Source organism: Zootoca vivipara, chromosome 2, assembly GCF_965207765.1.
Source record: "Zootoca vivipara chromosome 2, rZooViv2.hap1.1, whole genome shotgun sequence".
In the NCBI taxonomy this organism is placed as follows: Eukaryota; Metazoa; Chordata; class Lepidosauria; order Squamata; family Lacertidae; genus Zootoca; species Zootoca vivipara.
This window is the reverse complement of record NC_142584.1, coordinates 47,055,562-47,075,711: the sequence shown is the minus strand read 5'-3', so window position 1 is coordinate 47,075,711 and position 20,150 is coordinate 47,055,562. Positions and strand designations below refer to the sequence as shown.

At 39.6% G+C, this 20,150-nt stretch overlaps 1 protein-coding gene across 5 annotated transcripts in view; it reads left to right on the top strand.

Annotated features, from left to right (window-relative positions):
* Positions 1-20,150, top strand: part of HTR4 (5-hydroxytryptamine receptor 4) — a 172,430-nt gene that overhangs the window by 99,722 nt on the left and 52,558 nt on the right. For all 5 annotated transcript variants that reach the window (XM_035105230.3, XM_088661808.1, XM_088661809.1 and 2 more), the window contains 2 exons: positions 10,599-10,752; positions 13,445-14,013. In XM_035105230.3, the coding sequence (XP_034961121.1) occupies positions 10,599-10,752; positions 13,445-14,013 (723 nt within the window). The remainder of the gene's footprint in view (positions 1-10,598; positions 10,753-13,444; positions 14,014-20,150) is intronic.

Sequence of the window (20,150 nt, the reverse complement as noted above, 5' to 3'; positions counted from 1 at the left end):
GCTTCCTATCTCCCAGTAAAGTTATCTTTGTTCCTAACATTAACTCTTGAGTAATGAAACTGTTCTTTTAAATACTGTATATTTTTTTTATTGAAGTAAGTCAAACAAATCAATAGAATAAAGAGAATAGAAGCACAAATAATAAAAAGTGCATTGTAATTAAAAAGTTCTAAAATGAATAGTAAAATAGATCTAAAGTTCACTGCATAAGATAATAAGAGGCTGCACCGAGTTTCTTTTGTGCTCTGTTGCTAAAGCAATACTGGAAATAGTATGTTGTTTCCTATAATCACATATACATTTATTCTGTTGTCCTTAGACCTAGCAGCAAGGGGCAGAGAAATCCCTCTGCAAATTTTTTCAATAAAGATACACACACACACACACACACACACACACACACACACACACACAGCCTTACACCCTTCATTTCTGTACAAGGTGGAACAAAGGAGACACGATGCATGATGAGGTCCTTGATAGAATCACTCAAAACTCTATGGATGGTGCTAGAATCCACAAAGTATATGCTTTGTGGAACATCACGCAGCAAAGACAGAATAGTTACATGGATAAAACCTGAAAATAACTACAACAGATCAAAGGTAACATTGCCAATGGAGCATTGCAGGAAGTAGTACAAAAGCAGCTGTCAGTACAAGTCATGTAACATGACTGTTCTTTCTAGGTACCTGTGAAATATTTTTTCCCCCTTTGAATGTTTTGTAACCGTTATAATCTGATAGGATCCTTTGGTAATTTAATAATTGCCCCATACTCTTGACAATCTAGATGGTAATATATGTAACTTATGTTTAGCACTGTGAACATAGGCATATTAAACATTCAGAGTCCATTTGTCCCCATACAGGGAATATTGGATTCATGATAATCAGGGCAGAAGCCATTACTCCATTAGACTGTGTGATTAACTGATTAATGGCTTACCTCTTAAATTATAGAGAGCTTCATTTCATTAGTGCTGGCCATCTGGGCTCTCACACATCCACTGACAGGAGCTGACCTGATGGCTTCTATTACTGGCAGAACCTCCCATTATTTTTTGCTGATGGAAGGTACTTAATGGATGGTGAGGACCTAAGATACATACTAGGCCAGCAAATGGGGTAGGAATTAAAGGAAAGTGTCTCTGCCAAAAGTTTGTCCTTTCACTTTCTGCTCCTGTTTACTAGTCCTAGCACTTTTAATTTATATGTTGTGTTAGGGAGGTCCCAAGCAGAAGAAACCCTGGATGTCAGAGTAAGGTGGCATCTCCCTACATGTTTGAAAGTTCTTAGCATTGCAATGTCAGAAGAGTAGAGTTTCCCAGACTTTGTGAAAGATGGTGGAAGAAATAATTGTTGGGATACCTTGGGATTTTCTTTTGCCATTAAAGATCTTAGAGCACTAATTAGTGCTGCTTGCAATAATTCTGTTATATTTATTTAATGCTAACTCTGACTATGGCTAGATTATTTGTGCTTGTGACTGGATCATTGGTATTTTGCATTATTATTATTTTGTAAAACAGTCAATTCTGAAAGCTTTAGACAATTTTGCCCTAACATCTGTGTTCTCTTCACACTACTTAGTCAGATGCAGATATTTGTGGCAGATTCTGGACTTCTAGGTCCTAGAATTTCTGCCAGTCTCCCTAGCTTTGATTAAGAAGAGTCATAATCAAGCATCTCCTTTAAACTAAAAATTAAAAAAGTAATCATATGGTGCAGTGTGGACTGAAAGAGCCTATTCAATTTAATGCCCAGTCCTGCATAAGTTTTGCAGCAGTGAGGACCTTATCAAGATGATACGTGATGCATGCTGCTCTCCGTGCAGATTGGTTCAACTGTTGAAATAAGCCACCATTCTGCAAAAAGGGAACTAATAAAAACCAAGACCTTTTGCTTGCATTAAAATTCACTTGGCAGGAAATACAACAGTTTACTTTCTGTATGCATCCCTGCATCCTGAAACACTATGTGTGTTGCCACAAAGGATATAGAAAAGGGTTGGTTTTTTTTTTTGCTATGGCACATTCCAGGGTGGAGTAGATGATGCACAGAAGGCCAGCAGTGTGGAAAAAAATGTGGTATTGGCTTTGTAGGTTTCCTGGTCTATTCTAAACAAGACACGTGTTTTTTGCTTCTTGTCCTCTGCTTATAATTCGTATTTCAGCTGCTACCTCACCTGAGCAGCCTGCCTCATTCATCCACTAGCTGCAGCCTGGAGGGTTTTGCAAAGGCAGCAATGAGCATAGATACAATATATTATCATAAATCAGCACCTCCTACCTGTATCTAAAGACACAAACAGAACCCTCCCCCTCCTTTTCCCAAAGAGAATGCTAACGTTTAGGCATTGTGAGTGCTGCAGAAAGATATGCGTTCCTGTAAAATAATTCGAAAAGACAGGATCTCAGATGAGAACTCTGGATGGCAGAAGCCTGCAAGGGAACAAGTGTTAGCATGGTAGAAAAGGTAAAGTGTAGAAGCGCTTCTGTCCAAAGAATCCTCAGGAGACAACAGGTTCCATGTGACACCTGGTCACAGCTTCTGCTCATGCAGAACTTTGCTGTCAGGTCTAGTGCAGTGCCAGTGATATCTGTGTCTTAGATGCCTGGATGAATCATACTTGGTTGTGCGGGGGGGGGGACTTCCCTTGTGTTGTGCTACTCTCACCACCCCTGCATGCCCGATGAAGCCACAGTCATGTCTGAAAAGGGGTTATGATTGACAGGTTGAGTAGACTGGGGGAGAAGGTGAAGTAAGTGCAGAAGAAGGAGCTCAAATTAATGAACTTTAGGAACACTGTCCTAAGGGTGGCAGGGCAGACTGCTTGCTCACTTGCCTAACTGGGCCACCCACTCATTCAAACCCCAGGCTTCCTTTACCCTGCTGTGTGTGCGCACAAACAGGCAGGGAGATGGTGACAATGGCAACATGGGAAGTCCTGCCTGGGCCACCTGCCTGCCCACTTGCTCGCTTGCTCTTACAGCCTGCCCACTTGTGCCACTAGCCTGGCCTGCCTGCCTTGCTCACTTGCTTCACCTGCTGCTGTCATGTTACAGTTTGCATGGCCACCTGTTGGTAGCCACATGAATTTCAATGTGACAGCTTATTTTTCTTGTTGTTGTTTAGTCGTTTAGTCGTGTCCGACTCTTCGTGACCCCATGGACCAGAGCACGCCAGGCACTCCTGTCTTCCACCGCCTCCCGCAGTTTGGTCAAACTCATGTTCGTAGCTTCGAGAACACTGTCCAACCATCTCATCCTCTGTCGTCCCCTTCTCCTAGTGCCCTCCATCTTTCCCAACATCAAGGTCTTTTCCAAGGATTCTTCTCTTCTCATGAGGTGGCCAAAGTATTGGAGCCTCAGCTTCACGATCTGTCCTTCCAGTGAGCGCTCAGGGCTGATTTCCTTAAGAATGGATAGGTTTGATCTTCTTGCAGTCCATGGGACTCTCAAGAGTCTCCTCCAGCACCATAATGCAAAAGCATCAATTCTTCGGCGATCAGCCTTTTTTATGATCCAGCTCTCACTTCCATACATCACTACTGGGGAAACCATAGCTTTAACTATATGGACCTTTGTTGGCAAGGTGATGTCTCTGCTTTTTAAGATGCTGTCTAGGTTTGTCATTGCTTTTCTCCCAAGAAGCAGGCGTCTTTTAATTTTGTGACTGCTGTCACCATCTGCAGTGATCAAGGAGCCCAAGAAAGTAAAATCTCTCACTGCCTCCATTTCTTCCCCTTCTATTTGCCAGGAGGTGATGGGACCAGTGGCCATGATCTTGGTTTTTTTTATGTTGAGCTTCAGACCATATTATTTTTCTTACAAAAACATTATATAGTAAGATATGAACATTATTACTGCCATCTATGAATGCTTATGCATCCCATTTATAAGAAGAGATCCTTAGGCATCTGGTTAGTCCCTGGGGGTAACAAGATCCTGGACTAGATAGGCCTTTGGTCTGATCCAGCAGAGATGTTCTTATGTTCATATGGCTGATATACTTTAGTTGTGAGGTTCAAAAGCATTCTGCATAAACTCAGTACTATCTTTTCTAGGTCATACACACACCATGCAGATAAAGAACTTTTATACCACTTTAATAGTAATGACTTCCAAGAGAGAAAATTGGTGGTTCAAATTAAAGTTCAAGGAGAAAAAATAATTTTGGTGGGTATATATGCACCAAATGAAAATAAATCAAAATTCGTCCAAGATTAGAAACGGAATTGTTAGATTTTTGCAGATGAGAAAGTAATAGTGATGGGGGACCTTAATGGAGCCTCATCACTAGAGATGGATAGAACGATTAGGAAAAAGATACGAAAGAAGGTAGGCTTCCCAAAACCTTTTTTTTAAAATGACAGAAACGGTAAAATTGGTAGATATTTGGAGAGTAAAACATCCATTTGTAAAACAGTTCACTTTTTTTCTCCCATGTTCATGGAAGCAGACTGGATGCAGTTTGGGTTTCTAAGGAATTTGAGTCAAGAATAAAAAAAAAATGAAATAGTTCCAAGAACATTGTCAGATCACAATTCTATAATCATGGAGATTCAAAAAGATATTCAGTCCACCTTTCGGTGGAGACTGAATGAAGAAATTTTGAATGACAAAGTCTTCATGGAAAAGACAAAAAAGATAATAAGAGAATACTTTGAACAAAACTTGAATAATGAAACCGAACTCCAAACAGTCTGGGACGCTAGCAAGGCGGTCATGAGAGGCCTATTTATTCAACATAATACAATTAAAAAGAAGGCAAGAGAGAAAAGAAAGAAGGAAATTTTAAATAAAATAGCAGAGAAAGAAAAAGAATTAATAAGAGCACCAAACAAAGAAGCAACAAAACAGGCAATAAAATTATTACAATCACAATATTCTATGTTAATCAATGAGGAAATAGTATGGAAAATTAAGAAAACAAAACAGATTTTTTTGAAAATGCCAACAAGCCAGGAAAACCTTTGGCATGGCAATTGAGAAAATGTGAAAGGATAAATAGGATAAATAGGATAAAGCTCAACGGCAGAACAACTGAGACAACAAAGGAAATAAGGGAAGCCTTTGTAAAATATTTCACTGATCTTTACAAAAAGGGACCAGAGAAGTTGACGTTGATAGAAGACTATAATAAAAATAGCAATTTACCAAAGATAACAGAGGAGCAAATGAGGATTTTAAATACAGAAATATTGTCCTAAGAAGTAATAGAAGCAACAAACCAAACAAAGTAGGGAAGTCCCCAGGGCCAGATGGAATAACAGCCAAATATTATTAAAAAAAAACCTGAGTGACCAGCTTGTGAACCCATTTAAAGATACTATGAATGAGGCCCTGAAAACAGGGGAAGTTCCAGAAACATGAAAAGAGGCTTATATAACTTTGATACCAAAACAAGGTTCAGATGTAACATTGGTAAAAAATTACAGGCCTATATCATTATTAAATAATAATAATAATTACAAACTGTTTGCATTTGTTTTGGCAAATAGATTGAAAAAAATCTTAAAAGATTTTATCCATTATGATCAATCTGGATTCCTTCCAGGTAGACAAATTAAAGATAATATTAGAAATATATTGAATATTATAGAATATCTGGAAGTGAGAAATGAGGAAAAAACAGTATTGATGTTTATAGATGCAGAGAAAGCATTTGATAATGTTTCTTGGAACTTCATGAAGAAAGTGATGGAGGAAATGGGATTTGGACCGAATTTTAATAGGGGGATACAGACGGTTTACTCAGAACAGAATGCAAAAATAATTGTAAATTGGGTGATAACGGATAAATGTAATAGTAAAAAAGGAACAAGACAAGGATGTCCATTGTCACCGCTGTTGTTCATTCTGGTACTGGAAGTATTGACAAGAAGATTAAGAGAAGATAGGGAAGAATCAGGAATAAAAGTAAAGAAAAATAAGCATAAGTTGAAAGCATTTGCAGATGATTTGGTAATCACTGTGGAAGATCCAAAAAACTCTCTCCCAAAAGTAATGAATATAATGCAAGAGTTTGGTCAAGTGGCAGGATTTAAACTAAACAAAGGTAAGACAAAATTGTTATTAAAAAAATCTGAAAGGAAAGAAATAACAGAAATGATAGGGATAGAAGTACATAAAAAGTAAAGTAATTGGGTGTATGGATAACAGCAAAAATATTAATATTTTTAAAGATAATTATGAAAAAAATTGGCATGAATTCAAGAGAAATTTGGAAATATGGAATAGGATGAACCTCTCTTTATTGGGAAGAATCGCAACCATATGAATGTAATTGCAAAACTGAGATTTCTTAACACTGCACAGTATAGCCTTTGCAACACCACAATAATCATTCTTTTTTAAGGATTGGCTTTGCAACTGTGTTAATCAGTCCCTGCTTGCTGCTGCTCCTTCCATTCTGGGCGATCCTGCTAAAGCTCTGTGCAAATGAAAAATAACCAAGAAGGCTTTTCAGAGGCTGGAATTAAAACAGATAAAATGTGACGAAGCGTTCTGTTAATGCTCAGTTCTCTACACAGCCACAAATAAACTCAATTCCCCTTAAAACATGCCTGTTCAGAGGTAATGAAGGAGAACTGTTGAAGAAAAGGAAGCGAGAGCTTTTGAGGAAAGAAATGGGATTGAGACCAAAGTGGCTAAATATAACCTGTTCATGCAGGTAATAAATGCAGTATGTTGCTTTAGAAGCCTTCCTCTGTAGTGCTCAAGACTACAATGCAAAATATCTTGGATTTATAGAAAGTAGACCTAATGCGTTGATTGCTGAGCTTGTGAACTGGAGGAAAAAACCTCACACAAGAACAAACAACAGAACAGATGGCTGAGGCATAATCTGAGGCATGCAAGGCACGTTATGAATCTTTTTTTAAAAAAAAGTATTTGAAATGTGTGTTCTTTCCCCTTTCTATTTGCTACTATTGCCGCCACCTTCTTCAAAGTCTTCGAGGAACTCTTATTTTGTTTGTTTTCATGAGGCAGTACATTTATTTGTATTCCTCGTTAGACTAATTTAGCTCTGTTGAGCAATTTCATCTGAAATAGATCTTGTTAGAAGAATGGGTGTGGGGGGCACTGTCTTTAGTTAATTAGGAATATTAGTAGTTGCTTTTATTTGGGACATTGTTAAGAACATAATTGAGCAACCTGCTTTCTGGATGCCTCCAGGGAGCCAACAAGCAGAGTTTGAGGGAAGTAGAACTCTTTTCCATTGCTGTGCCCCAGTAACTGGTATTCAGAGAGATGCTTTCTCTGATCCTGAAGATGGTGTGTAGCTGGTACAGGTATGTTTCCGAGCACAATTCAAAGTGTTGGTGCTGACCTTTAAAGCCCTAAATGGCCTCGGTCCAGTATACCTGAAGGAGCGTCTCCACCCCCATCATTCTGCCCTGACACTGTGGTCCAGTACCGAGGGCCTTCTGGTGGTTCCCTCGTTGCGAGAAGCCAAGTTGCAGGGAACCAGGCAGAGGGCCTTCTCAGTAGTGGCACCCGCCCTGTGGAACGCCCTCCCATCAGATGTCAAAGAGAAAAACAGCTACCAGATTTTTAGAAGACATCTGAAGGCAGCCCTGTTTAGAGAGGCTTTTAATCTTTAATCAATTATTTTATTCTTCTGTTGGAAGCCTCCCAGAGTGGCTGGGGAAACCTAGCCAGATGGGCGGGGTATAAATAATAAATTAAATAAATTATAAAATTATAAATAATAATAATAATAATAATAATAATTATTATTATCCAGCATGACTTGTAACTGTCAATAACCTTTTCCTCCATGAATTTGTCTAATCCCCTTGGTAGTATATGGGGAGATGGGAAACGTGGGTTTATGGTAGGGATAGCCATTGTGGTGCCCTTCAGATATTTTTAGTCTACAGCTCCCTATTATCCCTGACCACTGGCCATGCTGTGTGTTTAATGAGATAGCTGTTGGGGTTTGTGGAAGCTCCCAGGCTAAAGGCAGGGCAGGTGAGAGTGTGGATGCTTGTGTGTACATGCATTGCAAGTTTAAGGCTGAGACAGTACCATCTATCTCTGGTGATCTGATGGGGATGCTGCCTGGTAGGATTGCATCCTACTTGCCTCTACTTGTATATTTGTAAACAAAGCAAGGGTTTTAAAGGGCCATAAATATTCAGTGTACTCCCCTACAGAGGAAACTCTAGAATGCCATTGGAATTTCTTGCTTCTTGAAAGTGGGCAGCATGTGACAATATAGAAGCGTGTGTGATCCTTTGGGATAAAATACATTTCTTGGAATCTTTCACTTTATTTATATTATCTATATACCACCCTTTCCATATGCCATAGGACAGTTTTTACAGAATCAAATAAGGATATATAAAATTCATAAAATGGTGTCATCGTTAAAACAACAGCTCATCAACTGTCTTTTAAAAAAATCACTAGAGAGCAATTAGTAATAGCAGCAGTATGGTTCAATAACTCGTCTGAACATGATTTTTAATGTGGACGTTTCCCAGGTATTTGTAGGAAATTTATTAAACCATTCCAGTTAGAAATATAGGGAGCTCTTTGGTGCTCCAATGGGCTTGTGTACACCTAGTGCAGCCGGGGGCTATATTCAGTGCTGCAAGAGTTGACTTCTGCTTGTGCATCGACACTTTCCTCTGATCCCCTAACCCTCTGGAGCAGATTTAAAGGGTGTATGATACGGATGGATAAATCCTATTGCAGTCCTTTCCATCCTGGTTCTGGGTGTGGATGTCTTAAAGTATGCACAGTTATGCAGCAAATGACACACATTGATGCTGCCCCAAGCAGCTTTGCAGTGTTAAAATTAGAAGAAGAAAAACAGAGTAAGCCTTCAGATCATCTCATAAGTACCCTGGTCTAACCAGCTGTCATAAAGGTTTAGTTCACAGATCTGTGGTCTGTTCCAAGGACTGGTTCAGTGGAACAGATTGGGGCCTGTGTGTGGGGGGGCGTTCATGGTAGTCTGCAACGAAATCTTCTGGCATTCCTAGTGTGCATGGCAGGGGGTGTCGTAAGGCAAGGGCAAGGAGGAGGAGAGCGCATTCTGTGGCTGGAAGTCTTTTCTTGATGTGTGAGTGTGCATGTTGTAGGTTTGTGATTGAGGATCGACTTATAAATGGAGAAATACAAATATTGAAATTTAAGCAGCAAGCAGGTTCAAATCTCAAGATGTCCCTTTCATAGAATTAACTATTGCTTAATAGTTTGTTTAACCAAAAGTGACACTGTCAGCTGCAAATGATAGAAATTGATAAACCTGTGCAGCAGAACTGCCCGGCTGAATTGTCTCCTTCATTGCGGTTAATTGAGTATCATCTGGAAATATTCCCATATCATTTTGTTACTTCTGATTCAATGTGTTAATTGCCAGGGGAATTTGCAGTCCTTTAATTTCTCTTTCTATATCTAATCATGTTCCTTTCCTCTCTTGATGCAGAGAGAAAACACTCTATATTCTGCATAAATATTCTCTGCAAAATACCCATTTCTTGCTAGCACAGCAGCCAGCTTTATCCAGCACTCTCCAGTAGGGGTCTCTTCAGACATGGGAAAAAAATTAACTATTCTTATGAAGGGAAAATTCACCATTGAGGATTGGAAGAATGATTAAGAAACCATTTTGACAATAAGCAAAATAAATGTTCCATAAAAATGTTCAACATTCTGTTAGAATATGAATGTGCGTTTGAACAAGTTATAATAATCTATAATTTATAAATATTAGAAAAAGCTATTTTAAGATATCATCAAGGTGGCATAGTATTCCTTGTGTTTTAAATGAAATAGCATAGAAATTATTGTAAAAATTGGTGAAAATGTAAAAAAGAGAAGGGTTACTTTCTTCCCGCTTAAAAGTTAGTTTGATACATTACCCATACATTTTTGCTGGCTCCCTACTAAAAAGGCTACTCAGCTTTATCTGCTTTCCCTATCTATCCATAAATACTAAGAAGCTGTGCTTATTGTTGGATATAGTCTACTACAGGCATCCCCAAACTGCGGCCCTCCAGATGTTTTGGCCTACAACTCCCATGATCCCTTGCTAACAGGACCAGTGGTCAGGGATGATGGGAATTGTAGTCCAAAACATCTGGAGGGCCGAAGTTTGGGGATGCCTGGTCTACTAGGACGTGATCACCTGTGCAGACCTTTCAGCTCATTAGCATAAATATCAGCAGGAGGGGAAATCCGTGTCAGATGCAAGGGTCTTTTGAATCTTCCTCAAAATCTTGCTTTCCTATTCTTCAGATAACAACAGCTGTTTCTCAGTTTGCCAAATATTAACAGTTTTAACGCTAAGCAATCTTCTATACACAGGTTGGCTATATGTGAGCTTTAGCTTTTACATCAGTTTTATTGCACAGTGCTGTGTACACTGATACTGTATTAATAATAATACTTAATAATAAGAATAGCCAGGATCTTAAGGATTGTACAGTCACAGATGAGAGAAGCATTAGACTTGCTCCCCTGTGTCAGCAAATTGCTGGAAGCCAATGCTTAAATTTCACAGATTTGAAAAGATGGGACTGGTTGAAGAATGTTTGGTCCCTTGTTTCCATCAATTCTTTTTTCTTTCCTCTTTCAGGTACTATGCTATCTGCTGCCAGCCGCTGGTTTATAGGAATAAGATGACACCACTGCGCATTGCTCTAATGCTGGGTGGATGTTGGGTAATCCCAATGTTTATTTCTTTTCTCCCTATCATGCAAGGCTGGAATAGCATTGGCATCATGGACTTGGTGAGTAGATCCTAGTTGTCTGGTGTGAAGTTAAATTCTGTATGAGAAAGTCTTGTATTGACCAAAATCCCTTCATCTCTTTAAATAGCATACAGTTTCACCCAAGAAGATTGAAAGAGGAGTTCAAAATTGCTTCCAGACCATTTATATTACCAACCTGAGGGTCAGAAAGGCAATTTCACTTCTGTCATAGTGTTGGCTGCTGTGTCTAGGAATTTATCACCTTCCCTTGGAAATCTTGACCCCACCTGCCATTTTATTTTACTGAAATGACTCTAACCTTTGTGCAAACTCTAGAATTCATCACTATTCTTTTCCATTTGTGATCTGAATATTTTGCAATTAGCTTGATTCACTTGTTCCACTCATAGCTAAAGTTGACAGAGTTGGTTCTAGATAGCCTCCAAAATATCCTGTGATTCTATGAAATATCATTACTGTGAATTTAAAGAGAATGAAGTCTTGCTCATAGAATCCTAGAAATGGAAGTTCCTGTAAAGTTGCAGTTCATCCAGTCCCTTGCACTGAGTCAAAGTAATTGATGATCTGTACTTCATTCACAACTTTTTAGGGCTGAAATAAATATTGCATGAATCGAGCCTAGCAAAACCCTGATGGACCACTTTTGTTTGTTAGTTAGAAGTAGTTTTGAGAACAAGCAATTTGAAGCAGCTGAGTGCTGTAGGGAGGGAATGCTTAACCCTTCTTCTGATTAACACTTTTCTATAGTGGCTCCCTCTGAATCACTTTTACATATATATGGTGCTATGTGGAATTCCAGGTGTGTGCTTGCAAAGGTAAACACCTGTCTGGAATTCATAGGGAAGAAGCGTTTCTGCTGGACAGTTACTTCAGAAAAGCAGTAGAAAGGCTAGTCAGTGCTTCCCCCGCCCTTTTATCTTCCAATTGTCTGCTTTTCAAAGTGGCATTTTAGTAAGAAAAGCAGCCACCCAGAGATTTATTTACACCCACATTTTGTTTAGTATTACCCTGATTTTCAAAAGATAGATTTAAGCCTACCCTAACAGATAGGTCTCCCTTATCTGGAAGTATAATCTGGAATCCTCTCATAACCTTGGAACTTCTCAGCCCAGGGGGCCAGGTCCACAAAGGCAACTGGGGGAACTAATGTTGCCGAAGTACATAATGTCTGGATTGAGAAGCTTTTTATTGGGCTGTGGGACATAAAGTTGGACATTCTGAACCATTAGGAAGAAGGTAAAGGAAATACCGTATTTAAATGTGTAGTGAGAGCAGCACTTTGCATGCTAAGATTTAGGCCAAACAGTGGAAGGGACCCTGACTAGATTATCCTTGGGGTCCCTTCCAACTCTACAATTCCATGAACGTCCTTGAAGGAGACATTAATGATTACACGCTCACTCTGAATATCTGCTGTGGTCTGATACTGAGTGATTGACAGATCACAGTGACATCCATGATACCTTCAGAACCCATTGGCTAACATGTTGTGAAAGAATCTTTTCTACTTCTATCTATTCCCCCCCCCTTCCAATGACTTCCTTTCAGTGAATGTTGTTTTTACTTCTGTGCATTGACAACATGCCACCCTTCATAATAACAGTTCTTTAAATTGATCCCCCTTACCATCTAGTAAGCTTGCTGTCAGCCTAGCATGAGGGACAGTTGGCAACTCTTCCCATGAGACTCAGACCTGATACTTTCTGAAAACTGCTTTCAGTTCATGCTCCATTAAATTTACAACCATGCAACTACTACAACTGTCAAGAATGAGATGGGGTTTTTCATCACCCTGCCTTTCACAATCAGTGCTAGCAGGGAATGATGGGCAGGCAGAGGAATGTTCTATGCAGTCAAGCAGTCACAACCATTGCAATAGGCTTGGTGCCACATTTCTGTAATATTCCATCGATGGAATTATTTTCTTTAGCAGCCTATCAGTATTTAACATTCCTTCGTTCCTCTACTATGCTTCTATTCACACACGTGTAATATAGTATCTGCAGTATGGGCATTGATTCAGCAGTAACAAGCAGATTTGGGCATTGTGTAATTGTCCGTCCCAGAAAAGGTTCCATTACATTTTGAATTGCGACTCATCCTGATATTTAAATGTCAGAGAATAAACAACATTTTCTTTAAACATAAAACATTCAAGGAAGATAATAGAAATGGAGAAAAAATATTCATTAGGTCAATTCATAACTTTATTTGTTTTATTTCCCAATATTTATTTACCATTTGATTGTAATAAAATATAGAAGTGGTTTACAAACAGAATAAAACAATAAAATGATTAGTAAAAAAAAGTTTAAAACAAGTACTTTAAGCATTCAAAAATATTTAATATCAATGATGAACTAAACACCAGATGAAAACATACGTCAACATTTTACATGTCTGGATAGGCTTGCCTAAACAAAAATGTTTTTAGTAGGTACTGAAAAGAGTACAGTTACGGTGCCCTCCTGGTGTCAATAGGCAGGGAGTTCCGAAGTGTGGGTTCTGCCGGTTACAAAAAAAAAAAAGACACGGGATAACTGGGAAATGAGAAATAGGCACAAGGGTTGGTGGAGAAAGTTCCAGATTCTCAGCAGTGTTGTTTTTCATTCCACACATGGGCAAATGAAGCAAAGAGAAGACAATTAACGATCAGAGAAGCTATAATATGTCCTTGTCTTTCTTTGCTTTTTTTGTTCATCTCCCTCAGGTAGAGAAAAAGCAATTCAACAGTATGTCCAACTCAACTTACTGCATATTTATGGTCAACAAGCCCTATGCTATCACCTGCTCTGTGGTTGCCTTCTACATTCCGTTTCTGCTAATGGTGCTAGCCTACTACCGGATATACATTACAGCCAGGGAGCATGCTCACCAGATACAGATTCTTCAGCGTGCAGGGGCCCCGACAGATGGGAGGGCACACCACCCTGACCAGCACAGCACTCACCGTATGAAGACAGAAACTAAAGCAGCCAAGACCCTCTGTATAATCATGGGGTGTTTCTGCTTATGCTGGGCACCATTCTTCATCACAAATGTAATAGACCCTTTCATAGATTATGCAGTTCCTGCAAAGATATGGACTGCTTTCCTGTGGCTGGGATACATCAATTCAGGATTGAACCCCTTCCTTTATGCATTCTTGAACAAGTCTTTCAGACGTGCCTTCCTCATCATCCTGTGTTGTGGTGATGAACGATACCGAAGGCCTTCCATCTTAGGGCAAACAGTCCCTTGTTCCACAACTACTATAAATGGATCTACACATGTGCTAAGGTGAGTGGTTGTTCAAAACTGGGTGGAGAATAAAGCAAAGATAATTCTGTTTTCATCTACTATGCGGGGAGCGGGGAAGGATTTTTTGTACTGAAGTAGCCAGGGCTATGGCCTGATTTAGAAGAGTTGCCATGTGCACATTTCAGTGCGTTAGCCATGGACCTTCCCTCACTCAAATCTTCCTCGGTGTTCTCAGTATGGCAACAGGTATGAAAGAGGTATCCTGCGAAGGGGATCTATGGTGGAGCACAAGAGGAAAGGGAGAACATATGAGTGCAGAGGAGTATTGTTAAAAGTGGAAGTGTCAGGGGAAAGGAATGTCTCCACAGATACCACAGATATCTCATCTAGTAACATGGTTCACCTGGATGTACTTGACTCATGTGCATTTTGTTAACACTAAAGTAGATTGTCCTGCCAAGATTAAATTCCTTGCAAAGTCCTTTGGCACCTACCAGAGACATGGTACCGTGTTTCCCCGAAAATAAGACACTGTCTTATATTTATTTTTCCTTAAGAAGATACACTATGGCTTATTTTCAGGGGATGTCTTGTTTTTTTATGACGCGTCCAGCCTCGCCTCTTCCTTGGCGCCCTCCAGAACTGCGCCTGTCACTATGTCTTATTTTCGGAGTATGGCTTATATTGCACAAATGCTTAGAAATCCTGCTATGGCTTATTTTATGGGTATGTCTTATTTTCGGGGGGAAAGGGTACAGTGCCACTGTCTAGTCTCAGCATGGGCTAAACAGAATGGCTGGAGCAGGTTCCATGGGGGGGGGGATGCATTGGGACACCTGATCTCAATGATCACGGGCATGGGGATTTCTTACTGTTGCTGAGATAACAAAAGGGTTATTCCTGGTTTGTAGGGTTACCTGCAGGTTGCCAACCTTCCTGCAAATATTTGGGCTCATGACCATAATTTTTTTACTTGACACTAGTTGCTATGATGGCTGAGGCATAAAACTTTGAAGGGAACAGAGTAGATTGTGTATCTTCGGCCTATTTATATTAAATTGGGAAATGCTGAGGCACTAAGATTAAACTCCACTGAACAGCGAAAAGCTTGCTTCATCATGCAGGCTTCCATCCATCCTCCTCCCAGCTGGAGACTCTTTAACGATCGAACATAGCTGCTCAGGAATGCCTGTTGTGCACACTGCTTCATCAGAGAGCAATTATGTTTTGGTTTTCTCAGCTTCCTGAACTGATGAAGAAGGTGTTTGCTAGGTCCCTGTGTGGCTGTAAATTCTACTTGGGAATTGATAATAGAGACTGGTTTAATTGTGATCTGTGGTCCACTCTGCTTACCTAAAACTGTGGGGGCAGGGTTGGAGCTGGGGCAAGTGTGGGCGGAGAGTTAAATAGCAGAATACATTTATTTTTTTTAAAAAAAGGTGTCATTGGAATAAGACAAGAAGCAAGTCTTGGAGCAAAAGTATGGATCCCCTTTTCCTCAAGGGCTCATCATAATGTGTCAAAACTGTGTGTTGAAGTTTAAAATTGCATGTGTTATGACTTCCAGTGCTTGTGGCCACTGGAAGTCATGATGATGAGTCACAACTGGGGGAGAGACACCATTAAGGGATTGGCAAAAATGTAAAGGTCTCTCCAGCTATGCTGATCTCTGTGTCAAAAAACAACAACAGGGTATTTATTTGGTTGATGAGGAAACTCTAGGTTCTGTGACTTGAGGTTCTGTGACTTGAGGAAGCCAATTGCTTCCAAAAATGGCACATGTAAATATGGCCTGTGTTGTGGGTAGATTTTACAGCAGCACAGCAGGCTTAGTTTGCCTAAAGGAGATGGATGACTCAGAATATAGTTAGCAATTTTGTGAAGCATTGCCACCTCCTGGGTAAAGCTGCAGGGGGTGGGGGAAAACCTCCCTTGAATGTACACGTGATATAGAATCCCAAGACTGTGAGGTGAAAATTGTTGAATTCAGGATACTATCAGAGCTGGAGTCAGAAATCAAGGAAATGTTCCATGCATACCGTATCTCAAAAGTGATTTTGTTGATGCTTAGAATCTTTGGTAGGGACCCAGGTGGCGCTGTGGTTAAACCACTGAGCCTAGGGCTTGCTGATCAGAAGGTCGGCGGTTCAAATCCCTGTGACGGGGTGAGCTCCCGTTGCTTGGTCCCAGCTCCTGCCAACCTAGCAGTTCGAAAGCACGTCAAAATGCAAGTAGATAAATAGGAACCGCTACAGCGGGAAGGTAAACGGCGTTTCCATGTGCTGCTCTGGTTTGCCAGAAGCGGCTTTGTCATCCTGGCCACATGACCTGGAAGCTGTACGCCGGCTCCCTCGGCCAATAATGCGAGATGAGCGCGCAACCCCAGAGTCGGTCACGACTGGACCTAATGGTCAAGGGGTCCCTTTACCTTTACCTTTAGAATCTTTGGTACATACATATTTTTTAAGAAAGCTGTGAAAATGCTTTTTTATTTTTTAAAAATACATTGAATTTGGCATAGCTCACTGTTGCAATCCAGTGTCACATTTGTATATTGCACTTTACAACACATTTAAAATGTTTAATTTGCAGCTGTATAGCCGAGTCCTTTATTGGACCTCACAATGTTGATTTTGTCAGCATTGTAAAAACACTGTGTTGCTGAGTGATCCAAAATGAGTGTATTAAGTGACATATATTTTTCTTAATGTGTCTTCATTTCTCAGTTTGTTTCTAGTCTGGGAAAGGGGCATTCTATTATTATTATTTTTGTCTAGACAGTGTTAGCAGCAGAATTTCATTTTGGGATTTCTCACATTCAGGTTAGGAGAGAGAGAGAGAGAGAGAATGAAGGTAAAGTATGAGACTTCTTAGCAGATTGAGATTGACATATATAGTGACAATTCTTGTTTGATTTTGTTTAAGGTATGTTCAGGCCTGTGTTTTTGTCATATTTCAAGTCTCTTCTGTCTCTTGTCCTGTGCTAATTTTCATATGTCTCCCAAACACACCTGCTTTCTCTTCCTCTTGGGATTGTGGGTTCGAGTTCTTCATTTCTTCTGCTTTTATCTGTAGACCCGCCAGCTAAAAAATGTGATTACATGTGATATCTTGCAATGGGTTTATAAAAGAGACAGGATTATCTCCTAGTAAAATATATTGTTAGATGAAAAGAGAAAAGCGCACATGGATACATTGGTAGGGGGAAAACCCTGAAGAAAGAGCTTGGCTAATGATCTACAAAAGGGAAGAGCAACAGTGGCCTCCATAAGTTTCTGGACTACAACTTCCATAATCCCTGGCAATTCCCCAAGTCGTTTTTTTAAAGTAATTTTTCTTAATTTTTCATTGATAACAGTCCAATGGAGGCCACATTAATACAATACCAAATCATACCAAATCATAATACAATCAGAAGAACCAATCAATCAGTTCCGAATTCAACATTTTTGGATGACTTTCCTGTGTATATCAGGAGTTGATGTTATTCCTTGGTCCTGCTCCAATTCTCTTAATTAGTCCAAATACAACAATTCCGATCTTAATCCTTTGTTTTAGCAGCCACTGGTATGATGACTTTCATTCGTATTTTACAAATCCAGATCCATTAACGTGCAAAGGGAATTTATATCCTGTAGTTTTCTGTGTGAAATATTTGTTTACATTCATCCTTTCCTTCATGTTGTAATAAATCAGTCCTCTTCAACATTCCCCCTCCTTCAAGGACTCAATTCTCATTACGCCACAACTTCTCCATTTTGCCTTTCCAAAACCAAAAGTATTCCAGCGTCTGGCCGTGACTCCTGGCATACTTCCAGCATTTGTCTTCTTTTGATCCTTTCCAATTTTCTAACCAGCTGGTGTCTCGCCAAACCCATAATCACAGTTAGAGCCCTCTTTAGTAGGTCGTGTCACCAATCATCACAGTATTTCACACAGCCTATTTCTTCAAGTACTCCGTAAAGAAAATTATAAAGTTCTTGTTGAATCCCTCATGCATTCCATATATAGTTGAAATCCATTAATAATTTCATTCCATTAGTAATTAATTACAGTAATTAGTTCTTCAGTGAAGGCTTGCCAAATCATAGCATAGCAAATATAATGAAAAAAGAGAGCAAAGGCTCCCCTTCACTTACATAGCAATCTAATTACAATGAGAGTCCTCTCCAGATCAAAACCTTGGCACTCAGTGGCTGATTCATTTAGCAGGTTATCTTTCTCCTTCATCCAGAGCATGTCTGTTTCTTAAGTCCAAATTCAGATCCATCTTAAAAGAAACAGAAGTACCTCCACTCATGGCGACCGCATTGCAGAGTTTCCAATACATGCAGTGCTATGCACTCTGCGACCCTGACCCCACATTCCATTGGAGCTAGAGGCAGTTATTGGACAATCTGCGAGTGAAAGCTCTCCCCTCCCCAACCCGGGGGCAGGGGCTTGCAAGGATAATTACTCCCAGATTATCCTTAATTAACTGCATGGCTGGCGTCCACTATCGTGGGATCTGCTTTTCGCCATGGCGGCAGTGCCAGAAGTCTGGCAATTTCCCAAGTTGGGTGGAGCTGATGGAAGATCTTGCACGCGCACACACAAATGGGAGCCCCAAACAGTAACTAATGAGATGTGCTGTGAACTGAGACTTGTGCCATTTTCTGTGACAAAATTTGGAGACATTTTCGTGCTCTCAGTGCTCATCCAAAGAAGCAAAACCAAGTATTTTTATCTGGGGTAAAATGTAGTCAGCGACTGCCTATGCCTTTTTGTGTCATACTCTGATGAAATAACTTGGCCACCAGTCAGCTATATAAGATGAGTCTGTTGGATCAGGCCAATGACCTGTCCAGGCCAATGTCTTGTTCTCACAGTGGCCAATCAGATACCTGTGGGGGAACTGCAAGTGGGACCCAAGCACAGGAGCACTCTCCCCTGCTGCAGTTTCCAGCAACTGGTATTTGGAAGCATTAATGCCTCCGGCCATGAAATCTAGATTTATTTCAGTAAGCAGTAATTTATTCTTTGATAGCTGCTGTTTTCAAAACATCCACAGCTACAGAAGAGAATATACAGTGAAAAAAATGATACATCTGTGCAAACTGGTAAATCTGTGCAGCCATTATGAATTTATTATATCTAAATATTTGGACACTTAAATCATAAGCAGCACTATGGTGAAGGGCATGATTGAATGCATTCCATACTGTACAGAATTTAAGTACTCATCTTAGTTTAGATTGATTCCTGTATTTTACAATTACTAATTATAGGTTTAGGTTTCAGTTCCTTCCAGTTCTAAGCAGCAGGTTTGTGAAGCAATGAGTGTAATGAAACATGAGTTTTCATCGCACTCAAGTCAAGATGCATCAATTTAAATGCACCATGTCTTTTATCTGAACAACAAGAAAGCTTTTGATAACGACTTTTACTAAATTTTGCAGGATTTGTTTCTCTAGGAACCACAACAATATAGAAAGATATTGGTTTTATCACAAGGGATATCATTATATAAGATTCCTAATAGATAAGACTCTGCCCTTTTGGTGAAAGACATTTTTATTAGTTTTTGTGTCTCTTCGTGTATCATTTCCCAAAACTTTTTAATCTTTGGGCAAGTCCACCACATGTGGTATAGAGTGCCAGTCATATTGTAACATCTCCAGCATTTATTACTGGTAGCTTTATTCATTTTCGCTATCCTGTCTGGAGCTAAATACCATCTATGGTGCATTTTCATGAAATTCTCCCTTAACGAGTAACAGGCTATGAAGTTTGTTTTTCCTCCAGAACTTTTTCCATTCATTATAATCTATTTCAATCCCCATATCTTGTTCCCACTTACATATATACTTATTTTTTGTTTCTTGTTCTGGCTCTGCATTATCTAAAAGCCTATACATTTTAGAGAGTATTTTTTCATTATTATGAAGAACTTCTTTTTCAAATCTTGTGGTTTTATTTCCAACCGCCCTTGTTTTTATGTCTTTTTCATGTGTTGCCTTCAATTTAAAGTACTCTGGCCAACTTACCTCCTTTGTTTTTAATTCTTCATATTCCTTTAATTTAGTATTTCCATTTGTACTTTCTATTATCTCAATATAAGTTAACCACACTTCCTTTTTATTACATTTTAAAGTAGAATTTGCTTCTAGGGGAGATATCCACCAGGGGGTTTTGTC